Source organism: Rhinolophus hipposideros (assembly GCF_964194185.1).
Source record: "Rhinolophus hipposideros genome assembly, chromosome: 8".
Lineage (NCBI taxonomy): Eukaryota > Metazoa > Chordata > Mammalia > Chiroptera > Rhinolophidae > Rhinolophus > Rhinolophus hipposideros.
In genome coordinates this window covers 65,359,966-65,377,907 of record NC_138054.1, presented here as the reverse complement: position 1 = coordinate 65,377,907, position 17,942 = coordinate 65,359,966, and the positions used below count along the sequence as shown (strand labels likewise).

General features: G+C 47.1%; 1 protein-coding gene across 2 annotated transcripts in view; it reads left to right on the top strand.

The window, feature by feature from the left end:
- CFAP57 (cilia and flagella associated protein 57) overlaps positions 1-17,942 on the top strand; it is a 62,523-nt gene that overhangs the window by 22,155 nt on the left and 22,426 nt on the right. The window contains exons 12-18 of one of the 2 annotated variants that reach the window (XM_081056567.1): positions 1,688-1,849; positions 5,640-5,795; positions 7,157-7,250; positions 8,098-8,288; positions 11,696-11,869; positions 12,876-13,034; positions 15,376-15,519. In XM_081056567.1, the coding sequence (XP_080912693.1) occupies positions 1,688-1,849; positions 5,640-5,795; positions 7,157-7,250; positions 8,098-8,288; positions 11,696-11,869; positions 12,876-13,034; positions 15,376-15,519 (1,080 nt within the window). Of the gene's footprint in view, positions 1-1,687; positions 1,850-5,639; positions 5,796-7,156; positions 7,251-8,097; positions 8,289-11,695; positions 11,870-12,875; positions 13,035-15,375; positions 15,520-17,942 lie in introns of those variants that run through there. The other variant, XM_081056568.1, reaches the window with a different exon arrangement.

Below are 17,942 nucleotides of genomic sequence, written 5' to 3'. Positions count from 1 at the left end.
GAAAGAGCATTGCCATTTTTAAGATTCTTGACAAATACTGCTGATAGTAAAAAGACATTTTTCATAGTTGATTCTTTTGTTTTCACCTTTTATTTTGAAATAATCATAGATAGACAAGAAATTTTAAAGATAGCATTGAGGTCCTATGTACCCTCCCCCAATAATTACATCTACTGTAACTATAGTACGATATCAAACCAGAAAATTGACATTGGTACAATATGTGTGTGTGGTTCTACGTATGTCACTTCATCACATGCGTAGATTTGTGTAACCACCACAGCAGTCAAGATACAGAACTATGCCGTTATGACAGAGAACTCCCTCATGCTGCCCTTTTATAGTCATACCTATCCCCCATACCACCCCCATCCCTAGTTCTTGGCAACCACTCATTTGTTTTCCATTTCTAAAATCTTATCATCTTGGGAATTTTATATAAATGGAATCATGCAGTATGTGACCTTTTGAGAGTGGCTTTTTTCACTCAGCATAATGCCCTTGAGATCCAGCCAAATTATTTTGTGTATCAATAGTTTATTCCTTTGAACTGCCGAGTCACGTTCTATGGTAAGGATATACCATAGTTTGTTTAGGATATTTTTATTTTCTCCCAGTTGTTGGCTATTACAAAGTGTAAAGCTGCTATGAACAATCACGTGCAGGCTTTTGTGTGGACCTAAGTTTGCATTTCTCTGGGATAAATGCCCAGGAGTACAATTGCTAGATCATATGGTGAGTGTGTGTTTGTTTCATTTTTTAAGAAACTGCCAAGCTCCTTTCCATTCCCACCAGCAATGCATGAGAGAGCCAGTTTCTCCACATCACTGCCAACGTTTCATAGTCACTATTTTTATTTTAGCTGTTCTAATAGATGTGTCGTGTGGACAGTTTACAAATGGGTGCTCATCTTATTACCCCCAGGGAAGACCTTTTGAAACCTTGGGGAGGGGCAGGGGCTATCTTGTGGACTCCTTTCAGTCCAGGGACCGCCTGTGGAGGATGGAGAGCTGTGATCAACCAACACTCAGCAGCTGGGAGATGAATGCATGGTCTTAATTTACAGTTCCCTAACAGCTAATAATGTTGAACATCTTTTCATGTCTTTATTTGCCATCTGTATCTTGTCTTCTGTGAAATATCTTCATATCTTTTGCCTACCTGCAGTTGGACTGTTTTTTACTGTTGAGTTGTGAAAGTCCTAGAAAAAGCACTTGACAAGATACAATATCCATGTATGGTTAAAACACTTAATAAAATGGATAGAGAAGGAAAATACCGTAACATAATAAAGGCCATATATGACAAACCCTCAGCTAGTATCATTGTTAACGGTGAAAAACTAAGCCCTTTGCTCTACGTTCAGGAACACAACAGAGCTGTCCCCTGTCACCACTGCTTTTCAACGCAGTGTTGGAAGTCCTCGCCAGAGCAGTCAGGCAAGAGAAAGAAATAAAAGGCATCCGAGTTGGGAGTGGAGTTCTGAGAGTCCCTTGCATAGTCTAGGTAATTGACTCTTGAGATACCATAGTCTCGCTATTTTTATTCATTACCTAAGGCCCGTGAGGGCTCCTGTTTCATTCTTACCCATGAGTCTTCCTCCCCGTGAGGCTTGTACAATAGTGAGCTCAATCCTGGTCACCCAGGGCCTCAGAAAGCCTCCTGTCCATGATCTTTTTCTCCTCAGATGTTGCTCACCTTTGATGACCAGCACTTGCTGACAGTCGCCCAGGATGGCTGCCTGTACACCTGGAAGGTCTATGATAAGGAAGGTCGGGGAATTAAGCGAGAGAGAGAAGTGGGCTTTGCCGAAGAGGTGCTTGTTACAAAAATAGACTTGGAAGAGAAGGTAAGAATCGGATCTAATGAAGAGGGACATAGACATTTCTTACTAGACTACATCCACACTCCTGGGCCAGCATTGAGGCCCGCTACAGCCTGGCTGCACCCGTGCCCAGCTCTCTCCTGCACGTTCTCTGCCCACGCCGCCCTCTTCCTTACCACTTGATCTGTTGCCACCGCGCCCTGCCTGCCACGTGATCATCTTAAGCTGTGCTCTTCTTTTAGCCCATGAACTAGCTTTCTTCTTCCTACTCTTTGAAGGCGGGAACCATGACATACAATCCTCTTGTATGACCGACAATTTATAGCACATGGAAGACAATCGATAAATATTTACAAAATTAACTAATTAACTGACAAACTAAATATCCCAGTTGTAGCTGTAAAACTTAATAACTGCTAGTATATGGAGCCTTCTTTAAACAAAGAAGAGGTATTTATAAAGCATTTCTGAAACCCATCCCTCAATAATAAAACAATAAAAGTAATAATAACCAACAATTTTTAGGTTTGCCACAAACCAGGCACAGTGCTGATTATAAGGACTTTCTCATTTAAATCTCACAACATCTCTATGAAGAAGTTACTGGTATTCTCCCCGTGTTTTAAGACATGGTTTTAGAGAAGTTGAGTGACATGTTCAAAGTCACTGAGCTAGTAAGTAGCAGGACCGGAGTTCTGATCTAGATTTAATCCAGAGCCCACTCTGGATTAAACCACTATCCCAAAGGGCCTTCCCTCCTATTTATGCAGTAAGCATTCCATGCAGACGTGTTTTGAGAGCGCTCTGACTGCACAGCTGTGAGCTCCACTCCTTAAGGGAGAAGACGAATGGACGGTAGACTCACAAGGCTTACAGAGGATGACAAAGCTGTGCACTCATTGCTGTTCATCCAGGTTCCAAAGTGCATGTATTGAATACCTACTTTTTGCTAGGCACTAGGGATGCCTGTGTGAAAAGACAGGCATGGCTCCTGTGATCAAGGAAACTCACAGTAAGTGAGGGATAGAGACAAGTAAAACCATCAGAACATCAGTGCCAGAATGGCCCCAAAGCAGGGTGATAGGGCCCTAGCATTTCCCAAGATCCCTCCTACAGCTCCCTGGAACTTCCTGCAGGAAAGGCAAAGTAGAAAGAAATGGGGAGGGAGAGCCTTTGAGAGTTGGGGTCTGACCTACTACAGACAGGTGAATATGTCTCCTCTTCCTTTATTCTTCTCTCTTCCTCCCAGAGGGTAGAGGAAAAGACCAGATAGGAGGCACCAGGCTGCACCAAAGGCCTGAGGGGTCTGGCCCGACCCCACCCCCAGCCAGGCCTGACAGAACTGCTGCCAAGGTGGAAATGACTAGTGTGCGTATTGCTCACTCCTAAAACGCCTGTCTTTCTAGGTGTCACACTACCTCACTCATTATTTATTCCCTGTGAGCCTCTCTGACTGTTTGTGCCTGGCTCTTCCTCCACCTGTCTTTTAAAAGTCACATTCCCCAGAATTCCCAGCTCTCTTTTTTTCTCTATAGTCTATGATGTTCTATGTAACTGTCTCTCAGGCGATGATTTACCCACTCATTTGGTCATTCATTTATTCATTTGTCTAACTAGTATTTACAGAGGGGTCCGCTATGTACCAGACACTGTACTAAGGTCTGGGATCACAGAAATGAAAGACATACAGGGCCTGTAGCTTATAGGTTCGGAGGAAGAATAGGTGAAATGAAAACGGGAATTAAGTGTGTGATGGGTGTTATGAAGGAACGATGTTGTGGGGGCACAGGGGAAAGGACTCTGACCCAGGCCAGGTGATGCCAGAGGAAGTGAGCCTTGGATGGAACCTTCCAAAACAAATGGGAAAGGATGTTCCACACTGAGGAATAAGAGAGGCGTGCTCCTGGCTAGGTAAGGCTGGAAAAGAGAGGTTGTGTGGAGAGAGGAGCTGGAGATGAAGCTGGAGAGAGATCGTGCATGGCCTTTTAAACCATGTGTTAGACTTTGGAAATTGTTCCTAAGAACCCACTGAGAGCCTTAACTTAGGGAATGACTCGATAGATTCACATCTTAGAGGGACTTCTCTGCGACAGTGTGGAGAAGGGACCGAGGAAGGACGATGAACAAGTACTTCAAACATAACATGTCAAACACCAGATCATCCACCCATAAATGTATTCCACTAGTTGGGGTCATAGTTTCATTTGATAAATTTTTATTTAGTGCTGACATTGCTGCTGTGCCTGTGCCAGTCTCCCGGGATAAAGCAGGGAAGCAGGGCAAGCCAAGTGCACCCACAGGGAACCATCTAGCGGGAGAAACAGTCTTCACCCCATTTCTCTCACCTTCACCCCACACCCAGTCAGGCACCATGTTCTGTATAATGTCTTGAATCTTTCCACTCCTCTCTGCTCCCTCTTCCCCACCTCCGGTCAAGCCCTTCCCATCCCACACCTGGACTGTAGTACCCCTGCCGTCAGTCCTCTTCTAATCTAGCCCGAGCTCCGTGCTACCATCAGAGAGGTTTTTCTAAAGCCAAAGTCAGCTTAATCAGGTTAACTGAGGACCTTCGGAGGCCCTCTGGGGTAAAATGCAAACTCCTTAGCATGGCCAACGGGACTCTGATGGCCTGACCTGGTCTCAGTCTCTTCCCTCACCCTCTGCTTCCCACCTGCAACAGAGCGCACACAGTGCCCAGACCTGGTATCCTCGCTCTTACCTTCTTGCCTTTGCATATGCAACTTGTGTTCATCTCTCATGTCGCTATTTCCCGTGTGCCAGGCTCATGCTAGCCTGCTGGTCAGGAATGCAGAAACAAACATAACTCCTTCATTGTTCTCTAGTCGTCCATGGGCTATAGGGGAACCAGACCAGAAAAGACAAACGAGGACGCACAGTGTATTCGTAGGTGAGCAAGAAGAAAACACCTGTGTTCTCACCTGCTCTGTCATCAACATGAACTTTAAAAAAAAAAAATGAGGGGTATGTGTCTTGCAGTATTTTCCGAAAACTGTGGCAATGGTGAATACAATGGATCGGAGGAAGAAGACACTAGACCTAGGAACCAGCAAGGTGGGAAGAGTGAGGACCTAAACTAATTCACAGTGGACAGATAGGCCAGAGGGACAAATGGACAGTCCCGGGAGCCACCCCGCTGTGGGCGTGTATCAATTCATAATGCTATGTTTGTTTGGCTGCCTCAGTCGGTAAATGCCATGGGGCCAGGAATCATGGTTCAACAAATATTTTTCAAGTGTGTGCTATGTGTTGGGCACTGTTCTAGGTACTTGGGATAGATCAGCATACAAATCCAACAAAGATCTCAGCCTTCTTGGCGCTTAAATTCTAGTAGGAGAAGAAGACAAAAGACAGAAAACAAAAGAATAAAGTATATATTAGAAAGTGCCAAGATCTAAGGAAGTAATAAAAAGTAGGGAAGAGTAGGGAGTTGGGGAGGAGGGGTCCTGAGTGCTGGGAATGGGAAGGAGAGGGTAGCAGGATTAAATAGTGTGACCCAGGTAGACCTCACTGAGCAGGCGACGTTTACGCATGTTGGAAGGAAATGGGAGCGTTATTAATATAATGCCCAACACACAGTAGGGCTTATTGAATATATTTCGTAGGGGTAGAGGAAGAAGCTCATATGTCTTCTAGGTTTTAGTTTGTGTTTTGTGGGGGAAAGATGGTAAGTTCTAGTTGCGACATATGAGTTGGAGGCTAAACAGAGCTGCAGGTCTCAAGAGAGCTGGAGGACACAGGTGTAAATGGTCGAATTTATCACACTGTGAATGCCCTCTATTCTGTGTTCTCAAAGGCTCAGATCATGTTGGAGCTGAAGACTCGTGTGGAAGAGTTAAAAATGGAGAATGAGTATCAACTGCGGTTAAAGGATATGAACTATTCTGAGAAGATGAAGGAGCTAACAGACAAGTTCATCCAGGAAATGGAGTCCTTGAAAACAAAAAACCAGGTCTGTCTGAGACACTAAACCAACACCAAATAATAAAAAATTTCCTATTTACTCATGATGTCACTGGCATATGCTCATATAGTAAGATATGTGATAATGTATGATTTTAAAGCATAGTTGATAACATCAGAAATGATTAAAACAAGTGCTAAGTGAAAAAAAGCAGACTGTGAAACTGTGAATAGCATTATTATAATTAGTTAAATAAATATGCATAGAACGTTTTTTAAGAAAATACCGTGTTTCTCTGAAAATAAAACCTAGCCAGACAATCAGCTCTAATGTGGTTTTTAGAGCAAAAATTAATATAAGACCTGGTCTTATTTTACTATAAGACTGGGTATAATATAATATAACATAATATAATATAATACCGGGTCTTATATTAATTTTTGCTCCAAAAAAACGCATTAGAGCTGATTGTCCAGCTAGGTCTTATTTTCAGGGAAACACGGTAGCTAACTGTGATTATCTCTGGATAATTTAAATTTGTGGATAATTTAAATTTTGTTCTTTATACTTTTCTGTAATTTCCAAATTCTCTACAAGGAGAATATATTACCTTTATGGTCAACAGAAACTTACTTAAAAACAAAAGGAAAAGTTCACAAGAAAAACTAAGTATAGAAAGAAAAGAGCTAGAATATTGATCTCTGGATTGTCAGTAGGTTAAATAAAATTAATCTAAATGGTCTTCCTGTAGTTAGATATGGTCCAGCACTCTCCCAGAATAATTTCTTTATTCCTCACAAATCTGCCTGGCCCATCATCCAAAACCCCCTATTTATTGCTCAAGGGATATGTGTTCTTTTATGTTATCTCCATGAGTCATAGTTTGGCTGGAAAAAACAAAACAAAACAAAACCATGACTGTTAATTTTATTATTTCATTCATTTAGTCAACAGACTTTGATTTGGTGCATTCCGTAAGCTAAGCACAAAGTTAGGTCCCAGAAATGGCACCTCCCCTGACTGCAAGGAGCTTTCCCACTCCATTAAAGAAAACACTTTCAGAGAAGCTGACACATTAACATACCCAAGGATTAGTGACAGCAATGTGCTGACAACAGGATTCCACTGAACCCTTACGTTTTCCACCGAAAATGCATTTGCTACATGTCCAAAACTGAATTCATCATTGACAAGACCCACTTAATAGAAGGATATAAATAGTGAAAGTATAGCACTTTCAGAGCAGAACGTAATGTAAATAAAGTGATAGCTTGGTGGTTGTTCGCAGGACAGTGCTTGGTACAAAATGTTTGTGAGTAAAGGCAGATGTCGCTTGTAAAATGTGTTCTTGCCCCAGTAGTGCCTTCAGCAGATGTGTAGAAATGAGAACATCTGACCTTGTGTTTTAGATTTTAAAAACAGAGAAAGAAAAGCAGGATGTATTTCATCGTGAATGCATGGATGACCTCCTAGAAAAGCAAACCCGGGAACTGCAGGACCTGGGTGAGTGCACAAGTAGAGGCCACGTGGGCAGAGGAGGGTAGTTGGTTAAGGGCAGAAGTCTGAGAGTCCCCCAGACCCAGCAGAAGTCCCTGGTGATGCGGTGGCCGCCCCGTGGCTCAGGGGGTTAGAGCTCTGTGCTCCTAACTCCGAAGGTTGCCAGTTCGATACCCACATGGGCCACTGTGAGCTGCACCCTCCACAACTAGATTGAAACTACTTAACTTAGAGCTGATGGGTCCTGGAAAAGCACATTTAAAATAAATAAAAGTTAAAAAAAAAAAAAAAACAACAACAAAAGAAGTCCCTGGTGATGCAGCTTTGCCTATAAACAGGCTACACGTGTCCCCTGGAACTCACCGTGGTTTTTACTCCTGTGTATTTACTCATTCGTTAAACATAGATTAAACACAAGCAATAGGAGATCCAGAAAAGTGCACGTTTAGAGCCTGAGAGACTGCCTCGGGTCCCAGACTCACCACATACCTGCCGGGAGCCCTAGGAAGTCACCTAACCTCCCCAGGCCTCAGTTTACTCTTCTGTAAAATGAGGGTACTACCACCTAATTTGCACACTCAGCATTCTTCTTGGCCCTGAACCCCCAAACGCTCCATCTGCACTTTCCTGGAAACCTTTCTACCTAGACAGCAAAGGGGAGGGAGTTTGGCTGCCTGATGAGACGATGGAGTCAGGGGCAGGTGAGGAAGATAGGCCAGCATTTGGATCTTGGCTTTGGAGGCAGATGTTCTAGCTAGTGTTGGAAGGGGGTGGGAAAACACCCAAGGCTTAGGTGTCCCTGAGGTTGATGCTACTCTCCCACCTTAAATACCTTCCTTGCTCTTCTCTCCAGAATGTTGCAACAACCAAAAGTTGCTTCTAGAATATGAGAAGTACCAGGAATTGCAGCTCAAGTCCCAGAGGATGCAGGAGGAGTATGAAAAACAGCTTCGGGATAATGATGAGACTAAGAGCCAGGCCCTGGAGGAGCTGACCGAGTTCTATGAGGCCAAACTGCAGGAGAAAACCACCCTTCTGGAAGAGGTACTCACATGAAGCGGACCTGGGCCCCTCCATGGTGCCATCCTGCAGGCCTGACCGGGAACAGCCCGAAGAGCTGTGCGAAGCCTCACTTGACTTCTTTTTCCTTCCCCAACTTCCTTTCAGTATGTATGTCATCCGGTCCTGAATTTATACATCTGTTTTCCTGTAGACCAGGGGACTCACTGAGGTAGGAGATGCTCAGATTTGAGATTGAAATTCCTTGGATAGACTAAGTTCAGTTCACACCTGTTCTATCTTAACTCTATCCTCAAGCCTTAAGAACTGGGGAGACCTTTCTAAAAGAAGCCTGTAGAAGCTGGAGAGGAACAAGGGCCTTGAACAATAGGGAAGGTGGTTGCCTGAAACCCCGTAGTAACTTTTTCTGTCTTACAAGGTGAAGTCATTCCTTCACTGATTTCACCGACACAGATGGTGTCTTACGTCAGGTTTGCCAGCCTGAGTGCTGGGTGACCGAGAAAACGAAAACACAGGGCCTGGTTCTCAGTCTGGGGAGAGAGGCAGTCACATAGATCAGTACGTAAAGGTGTGCACAGGATAATGGGGGATGCAGATAATGGGGTGCTGCCCTGGCCTGGGTGGTCAGGCAAGGCTGGCTGGAGCTCATTCGATCCGGGAGGAATACAAGTCAGAATGAACAGGAGACAGGAAATCCAGGAGGGAAGGGCACCCAGGCAGGGCAATGCGATAGAATGTTCAAGCAATTTGTTTCTGAAATACCTTGTTTCCCAAGACAAAGAGAGAATTGAGAGGCCCCTCCTGTTCAGCCTGACATTTCGGCAGATGGTGTGCCGGTAGTGAGGGGGCAGGAGAGGCATGGAGGTGTGGAGTAATTTTTGAAGGGAATGAGGAAGACAGTGACCAAGCAGAGGACTGGCAGGTGTGTGGCTGAGAGCCCAGCTCAGGTTTGAGACATGAATTCTGGCGGCATTAATCCACCAGGCTGTGTGCTTTTCCATAGCATGGCACAGTGAGTAGGTGCGTGAGTGAGGAAGACACGGCGCCCTCATTTGTAGATGGGGTTTATTGAGTGATGCCACAGAAAATAAAGGTCGGCCAATGACCAACCACTGGGTCCAGGCCAGAGAGGGGTCAGTAAAGGAGACATTACAGGAACCTCTATAACCACCCCCACTTAAGGCAAGGAAGACAGAGTCAGCATCCGGAAATCTCCGGTGAACTGAGAATGTGGCCAGGCAGTGGAGGATCAATGTGGGGAGAAGTAGGGGTGGAGGCTTCCTGAGGCAGGCCCCTCAGAACAGGCTGAGCGCTGACACAGCTGGAAGCCGGCACTGAGGGAATCCCACCCACCCCTGAGTGCCACCTGGGTCAGTTCTGTGACTGTTCCACAGCCTGCACAAACTGCTAGGACTTGGATCTGCCCACTTCCCCAACTCCATTTCCTGCTGTCCCTGTCCAGCTCCCTCCCATCCAACAATATGGAGCATCTGGGAGTTTCCCACACAGCCTCTGGCCTCTGCTCAGGGTGATTTCTCTTCCCAGGGCTCCTTTCCCTTCTTCTCCTGGCCACTTGTGCTCACCCCTACAGACTCAGGACAAGAGCCAGCTCCTTGAGGAATTTTTCCCTAAACCCTCTCCCCTTACACAGGGCTCAGCAGCCCTCTTTTGTGTGTTCTCAGGGCCCCAGGCCCCTGCTCACACCTGGCTTACAAGGTGATACCCTGTGTTCACTGAGCTCCGCCTTTAGGGACATTGAATCCTCCCAGAGGGGCAAGAAGCTGGCCTCCCTCGCAGGACCTCCCACAGTGATCACAGTGCATTTCTTCTTTTGAGTCAATAAAATTTCAACTCAGAACTTTCCTAGGGAGCTGCCACCTCGCATGCCATCTTACTAATTTGGCTGGGCTGCTTCTACTTTTTAGCAACATCTACCAAATCAAGAGCAGGGGGTTGTGTGTGACTCCAGGCTGCAGACAGAGCCAACCAGGCTTGCCAGGTTTGTGTCTAGCACGGGTCTGATGACATGTGATGGGTGAAGAGAGAAGCCTTTCTCAGGAGGCCATTGAGCCCTGGTTTAAAATCATCTTGTCTCTCTTAATCCCCAAAACACACAGTCCAGGGCTGGTACATTTGGAGGAAAGCAATTGATTCTGATAGAATCTAAAATTTCCACCACTCGATGGCAGTAGCAAAGAGGAGTCACGTCCTAGTCGCTTTCAATCTCCACCAGGCAGTTTTTCCAGCATCTGGGCTCTCTAGGCTTTTACTCATTCAGCACCAATTATGTACCAGATACTGTCTGTGGTGGCTGTTCACTGTGGTCAGCAGAGAGATGTGGTCCTGCCATCAAGGAGATTCCATTCTAGTGGAGGAATCTGTCAGGCAATTATAACATAAAGTGATGGAGAGTGGTAGGCTTCTCTCAGGAAATGGTAGCTGAGCCAAGAGCTGAAGGAAGAATAGGAGAGAGTAGCAGGAAGAGGGCTGAAAACAGAGGGATTGCATGTGCCCAGCCCAGCCATTGAGGAGCATGCACATTTGGAGAACTGAAGTTAGTTTACTCTGGCAAGAGCGTGGGGCGGGAATGATGGCTGAGGCTAGAGAGCTAGGCGGGTGCTAAGTCACATAGAGCTTTGTAGACTCGGCTCAAGAGTCTGGACTCTATCCTGAGGATAGGGTGAGCCATGAAGGCTTTCAAGCTGGGGGTGGCATGATCAGGTGTGTGATTTAGACGATCCCCCTTGACTAGAGAGTGGGAACAGACTGGATGGACGCCTGACTGGAGACAGGAGATTGGTCAGGAGGCTGAGACTGCAGTCCAGGCAGGAGACGACAGTGGCTTAGGCAGTGGTAGCGACATAAAGAGAGGTGGATGGACCCAATAACTGTGGGAGATGAAAGGTCAGGACTGATTGGAGTAAGAAGCTGGAGGGCAAAATTAAAGATTTGCTCATTCATTCAGGTATTTGTTGTGCCTGCTCTGTGCTGATGTGTTGTACACTCAGTGGTGGGCATGATAATTAGGGCTTCTGCCCTCGAGGAACTTACACCTTATGGGAAAGACAATCAACTAATTTCACAAATAAATATAAAATTACAACTGTCACACATTCAGTGAAGGAAAAGTAGAGGAAACCTGGGTGTCAAATGTGAAGACCAGAGGTGGAACAAGATAAGATAGTGGTTGAAGTGATGGAGCCTGAGGCGTAACCTGGTAGGAAAAGAAAGGAAGGTAGAAGGACAGACAGGAAGAAAGTGGAAAAGTCAAGGGACCCAGGGCCTTGGTTTCCATTTCTGTAATACACTCAGTCTCTCATTCCCCATGACAGTTCCCATGTACTCATTTTGTCCCAGGCCCTCTTAGCACAAACCCGTCATGTGCCCCCTTCTTCCCCTAGCACACATTCCCTTCCCTCTCTCTGTGCCAGGCACAGGAAGATGTCAGGCAGCAGCTGCGAGAGTTTGAAGAAACCAAGAAACAGATTGAAGAAGATGAAGACCGAGAAATCCAAGATATCAAAACCAAGTATGAGAAAAAGCTTCGGGATGAAAAGGAGTCAAACCTGCGGCTCAAAGGAGAAACCGGCATCATGAGGAAGAAGGTACAGGTCGGGCCATTCCCTGAGAGGCTGGGGGCAGGCCAGGGCAGCATTGCAGAGAAAGCGTGGGGCGGGTGGACAGGCGGCTGACCGTGACTCTGCCCAGGTGACCTGGCAGAGTCATGCCCAAAGGTCCTCGTCTCCAGCAAGCAGGTTAGGAAAGCAGCACTGACGGGTGTGAGGGTTCTTTCTGCACCGTCAGGCAGACAGATCCTTACCACATCCTATGAAGGGGTAACTGTCGGAGCGTCCGCTCCTCTTTCCAGGGATAGTGAGGTTCGCTGTGACACTGACAGACACTCTCTGAACTTTCAGTTATTGGCAAGTAGGATTTAGTCAAAGATTTCAGAGCTCAACCCCGATATAAATGGCAGTGAGGTCTTCTGGAGGTGATATAGTCCTCCCCTCATGGTGCCCTCAGGCTCTTGGTCGAGGGAGTCCTGCGTGGCTCCGGTTCAGAATCCATGGGGGGTATAGGATGCTTAATTTACAGTGTTTTTAGTCACTGATGGTTGGGATGAGAAGGAATTCCATTTGTAGATCCTTATAGAATTTCCACAGTTTTTCCAACACAGTTTAGCAATAGAGAAGCCAAGTTCAAAGTAAACTCACATTCCTTCCTATTAGAAATCACACTACTAGTCAGTCCAGGGGACAATCATGCCTTCCTTTCTTGGACATGGCTAAGGTGGCTCATCAGTTAGGGCTCAATCTCTCTGACCTTGATGGGCATGGATTCCAACCTTTCAAGGTCAGTGTTTCCATGGAAAAAACTGGATCCAGTCGGGGAACTGGTCTCCAGAGCCTCTTGATGCAGACAGTCCGTCCCACAGAAGGGATTGAGACCGGACCTTACCAGACAGAATACTACATCATCCACTTGGCCTGGGAAATTCCTCACTGTCCCAAATTCGGATGGGGAGCTCTTTAAATTTATAGACAGTTGGGAGGAATGGAGACGAGTTCAAAGACCATGTGTGATCTTTGTCGTTGCCATTTATATCTTTAGTTCAGCAGTCTGCAGAAGGAGATTGAAGAGCGAGCCAATGACATTGAAGTCCTGAAGGGAGAGCAGCTGAAGCTGCAAGGAGTCATTAAGTCCCTGGAGAAGGACATCCTAGGCCTCAAGAGGGAGATCCAGGAAAGAGATGAGACGATTCAAGATAAGGTGAAGGCTCATCTTCGGTCCTCCCTCAACTGCAGCCTAGATGGACCCAGGCAATGAGGACAAAGCCCAAGAGAGAGGGGCCTTGGCTTCTTGGAACATATTTATTTCACTTGATGGGGAATGAAGAGCCAGTGAAGTGTCTACTGTGTGCTTGGCTAATTGCTGTAATCACATCACATTCAGTTCTCCCAGCAACCCCAGGGGCCATGAGCAACCCAGTTGTGTGGATAGCACAGAAAACTGAGTTCCAGGCAGTTAAGTAGCTTGCTGAAAGTCATACAGTTTATAGGTGACAGACTTGGGGTAACAATCTTCGTCAGCTGACTACAAGGCCTCTGCTCTTGACTGCTCCAGGTATCCTAGGGTGACGGTCCCCATTGCCCACGTGGTGCCCCCTGGTCACAGGGGAACTCCCCCTTGTTGGCCCCATAACTGCTGGCTACCGAGAGGCTGATTATCACTTTTTAGGCTGCCTCTCTCACAAAACACTTAGAAGACAGATAGATCACATTTTTGTGAGGCATACCACCTCAGTAGCCAAAATTTCGTGTCATCTTCCTGAGCAAATCCAGGCTTTGTGCCCTCTTCTCCATTCCCTCTACCATTACTGCCTTAATTGGGCAGATTTCTCCAGCGGTTGAGAAGGTGGGCTTCAGTGCTGCGTAGTTAACTAGGTTCTAGCACAGGCTCTTCCTTTTCCTGGCCTCAGGACCTTGGGCAACTTCTCTAAGCCTTTGTTTTCTCACCTGTGAAATGGGGCCTCAGGGGATCTGATAAGGATGAGATGAGATAGAACCCACAAGTAATTTCTCCATGTAAGAATTTATGTATGTAGCTGGGCACTTTTTTAAGGGAGGGCCCAAAGCTGTCTTCAGATTCTCGAAGGGTTGTGTTTCGACAAGAAGGAAGTTAAGACCTCCTGACCTAGAAAACTGCAACAGCCTCCTGAGCAGTCTAAAGACCTTTCTCTCTACCTCCACCCCTGCTCACTGCCACCATACCCTTTAATTGTATCATTCTCTACTTAAAATCCCTTTGTAGCTCCCCATTGCCTATGGGGTCAGCAAACTTTCTTCTGTAAGGCGCTGGGTAGTACATATTTCAGTCTTGACAGGCAGAATGATCTTTGTGACAATTATTCAACTCTGCCGTTGCAGTGTAAAATCAGCCATAGATAATACACAAATGAATGGGCTTGGCTATGTGCCAATAAAACTTTACGAAAACAGGTGACAGGTCAGATTTGACCTGAGGGCTGTAGTTTGCCAACTCCTGGTCTCCTGGATAAATTCTGAACCTTTAACCCAACATTCAGGACCCTTGCCTCCCTCCCCGCCTCCCCTCCAGCCTCATTTCTCAATTCCTCCATGAGCCACCACCTTACCCTCCTGCAAGTTGTTCTCAGCACCCTCAGTACACACTACAGCTTCCATGCCTGCCTCTTCTACGACACCTCTCACAGTGTAGGGTACATTTGTTGACACATCTGCTTTCCCAGCTAGTGTTTTCTCCTTAAGGGCAGGGACTGTGTCATATTTATATTTGGGATCTCAGACCTTGGTGAAAGGTCTTTATTCAGTATATGTTTGATGGACAGCTAGACCTACATTCTAATTATTATTGCCTAGCAACAGATTACCCCAAAACTTAGTGGTGAAAAAACAACTGTCTTATTATGCTCACATTCTATGAGTCTGGAATTTGGACAGGGTACAAGAGGAGGGCTTGTCTTTGTCCCTGATGGGCCCAGCCGGGCCACAGTCAGGGGTGACTCAAACAGCGAGGGGCTGTAAGATCAGCATCCAGGGGCCTCCTTCATTCACATGCCCAGCCCCTTGGCAGGGATGGCTGGGGGGCTGGCATCAGCTAGGGATGCCCACTAGAGAACTAACGTGTTCTCCAGCCTGGAGGTCTCCGTGTAGTGGGACTACTTCCATAGCAGAGAGACTCCCCCAGAGAACTAGGTGGCAGCTGCTTGGCCTTTTCTGAGCTAGCCTGGGAAGCCACACATCATGTGAGCTGCATTCTTTGCGTTACATTCAAGCCATAAGCCCAGCCAGACGCGAGGGGAGGGAGTCAGATCCTACCTCCTGATGGAGAAGCATAAGGGCGCATTGTACAAAACCACAAGGGAGGAGAAATGATGTCGAGGCCAGCTTTGGAAAACAGCCACAACCTGTATATGAATGAGGAGTGAATACATGCAGTCCTGGCACAGAAGCCAAGGAGTCGGTGCCCCCTCCTAGTGTGTCCCCAGCAAGGAGAGCCGGCTGAGGCCTCCTATGAGGGATCCTATATACCCGGGCCTCCTGACAGCTCTCGCTTCTCTCCTCAACTGCAGGAGAAGCGAATTTATGACCTGAAAAAGAAAAACCAAGAACTAGAGAAATTCAAGTTTGTGCTCGACTACAAAATAAAGGAGCTGAAGAAACAAATAGAACCGCGAGAGAATGAGATCAAGGTGATGAAGGAACAGATTCAAGAGGTGAGAAGTCACTGCCACACCCTGCCCTCTCCGCCCAGCTGCCTCCTCCAGGGTTATTCCTGGCTGGCCTGGGGGTAATGAAACCTCCTCACAGCCCCTCTGCGCCCACGGTGTGTGCAGCCTCCACTCCGCAGAGGATGCCACAGAGAAGGCCCAACTGGGGGTTCAGTTGTGCAAAAGCAAAAGGCTTTGGCATTTGGCTTGCCGTGTGTTTGGGGTGGGCTCCAGGCCTACCAGCACCTCAGGGTGCTTGCTCTGGGCCTGGAAGGGAAGGAAACCGCGGCTTTGGGGCCTTTGGCCACCAGGGGGCGATGTCTACTCAGCCACCAGCCTGTCGCACCAGAAAGGACACCCCTCCTATTCAGTGTTTTTTCTGAGTCGGGAAATGTTGGTTGGGGCCATATGCAAGCCGTGGTGTTTGTACTTCAGATGATAAAGAGTGGGAAGTCATCAAAGGCCCTTGAGCAGAAGAGTGCCATAATTAAGTGTGTGTTCTGGGAAGCAAACAGGATGAAGGTAAAGAGGAGAAAGATTAGAAGCAACAGCAACTAGATAAGGGCTTCTGAGAGTCCAATGGGGTACAAGTGTCCTCCTTGGCCCCTGTGCCCCATACACATTGCATTTCCTTATGACAAGTGTTTACCTGTCAGCGTTTCCTCACTGGGCAGACAGCAGTGAACAGTGGGGTCTGTGATTGATCAAAAATTGAATTCCTGATTTCCCTCTCCTCCAGCTTCCTGTTTCTCAGTAAACGGTACCGCGATCCACCCGTGTGCTTAAGGTAGAAGTGTAGAAGTCTTTTTGATTCTTCCCTTCACTTAACTCCTATACCCACATCATCAATACCTATCTGATCAATTTCCAAAAGCTACCTGAAATCCAACCCTCGTTTCCTCTACTGCCTTCATCCCAGTCCAAGCGTCTGTCATCTTTGGCCTAGACTTGACTCCAGCCACCAGCTGCTCTCCACATAGAGGCCACAGTGAAGCCCCCGTGGTGTCCCATTCCACTTAGAAGAAAATCCAAAATCTCCACCCTGGCCTAAGAGGCCCTGCATAATCCAGCCTCTCCCTGCATAATCCAGCCTCTCCCTGCCTCTCAGCCTCATCGCCAGGCTCCCTTTCCTGCTCCGGCCCACAGGCTTCCTGACAGTTCCACGGATAAGCCAAGCTTTTCCCATCTCCAGACCTTCACAATGCTGCTTCCTTTGCCCAGATCTTCACATGACTGGCTTCTTTGCATCTTTCAAGGTCTTAGCTCATAGGTCACCTCTTCAAGGAGGGCTTCCCTGACCATCCTATCCAAAATAGCCTCCTGCTCCCTCTCCATTCTCTGTAATTGTGCTGAGCAAGGATAACAGGTAAAAGAGTGTCAAAGAGCATTGATGGCCCAACTAGAATTGAATACACAAAAGCTATAGGAGAGAAAAGCAAAGCCTTTTCTGTCCTCTAGGAGGCCCAGGAAAGAAGTCAGGTGGTGGGAATCTATCCAGGGCTAGGAGGGGTCCAGAGAGAGCATGTCCTTGTGGCAATGACTTTCTCCCTGGCCTCTGAGCTAAGGAAGGATGCCCCCAGTTGACCACAGAGCTGCCTCCTGTGGAGCTCCTGTCTACCTTAATGGACCTCCTGCCATTCTTGAGTGACTTCAGGGTCCAGAAATGGCAGCCTGAGAATATGAGAGAGAGAGCAGAGGGCCCACCTGCCTGGAAATCAACATGCTGCAGGCCCCTGGAAATCACTGCCCCATTTCTCCCTCCTCATTTCACATATTTGTCAACTGGATTTCAGATTGAGTCGGTTACTTTCCACCCCCACATACCTGAGAGCATATTCATTCCCCATCAGTAACTGGGCCAACCATGACATTGATTCTCAGCAGGAGATATGCCCACACCTTGGGAGTGATTCCAACAGGGCCCCTCCTACCCCCACCCTGGTGCCAGTTGCTGCCAGGGCTGATAGCTCAGCCTGACTCCTTCCCAAGGGGCCTCTGACCTTGGGGCTTTCCTCTGGGAGGGGGAGGTCAGAGACACATTTGGGCTCATTTGTAGAGACCCCTATGAATGAAAACGTAATGCTTTCCTGATTCAGGTACCTCCCCTCACATGCACTTTTCCAGCTTCTCTTTGATGAGACATGATTATCTCCTTCCTAGACGAGGAATTCCCAGAACCCTACCATTTTACTTTACATTCTTTAATTCATCCAGTGCAGGGTTTCTGAGGTGGGTAATTCTTTGTGATGGGGCCGCGGTCCTGTGCGTTGTAGCAGGATGTTCAGCAGCATCCCTGGCCCCTACCCACTAGATGCCAGTAGTAAAACCTCCTCTCAAGATGTGACAACCAAAAATGTCTCCAGATGTTGCCAGATGTCCCCTGGAAGGCAAAATGCCTCTCCCCTGCGCTCCTCCTCACCCCCTTTGAG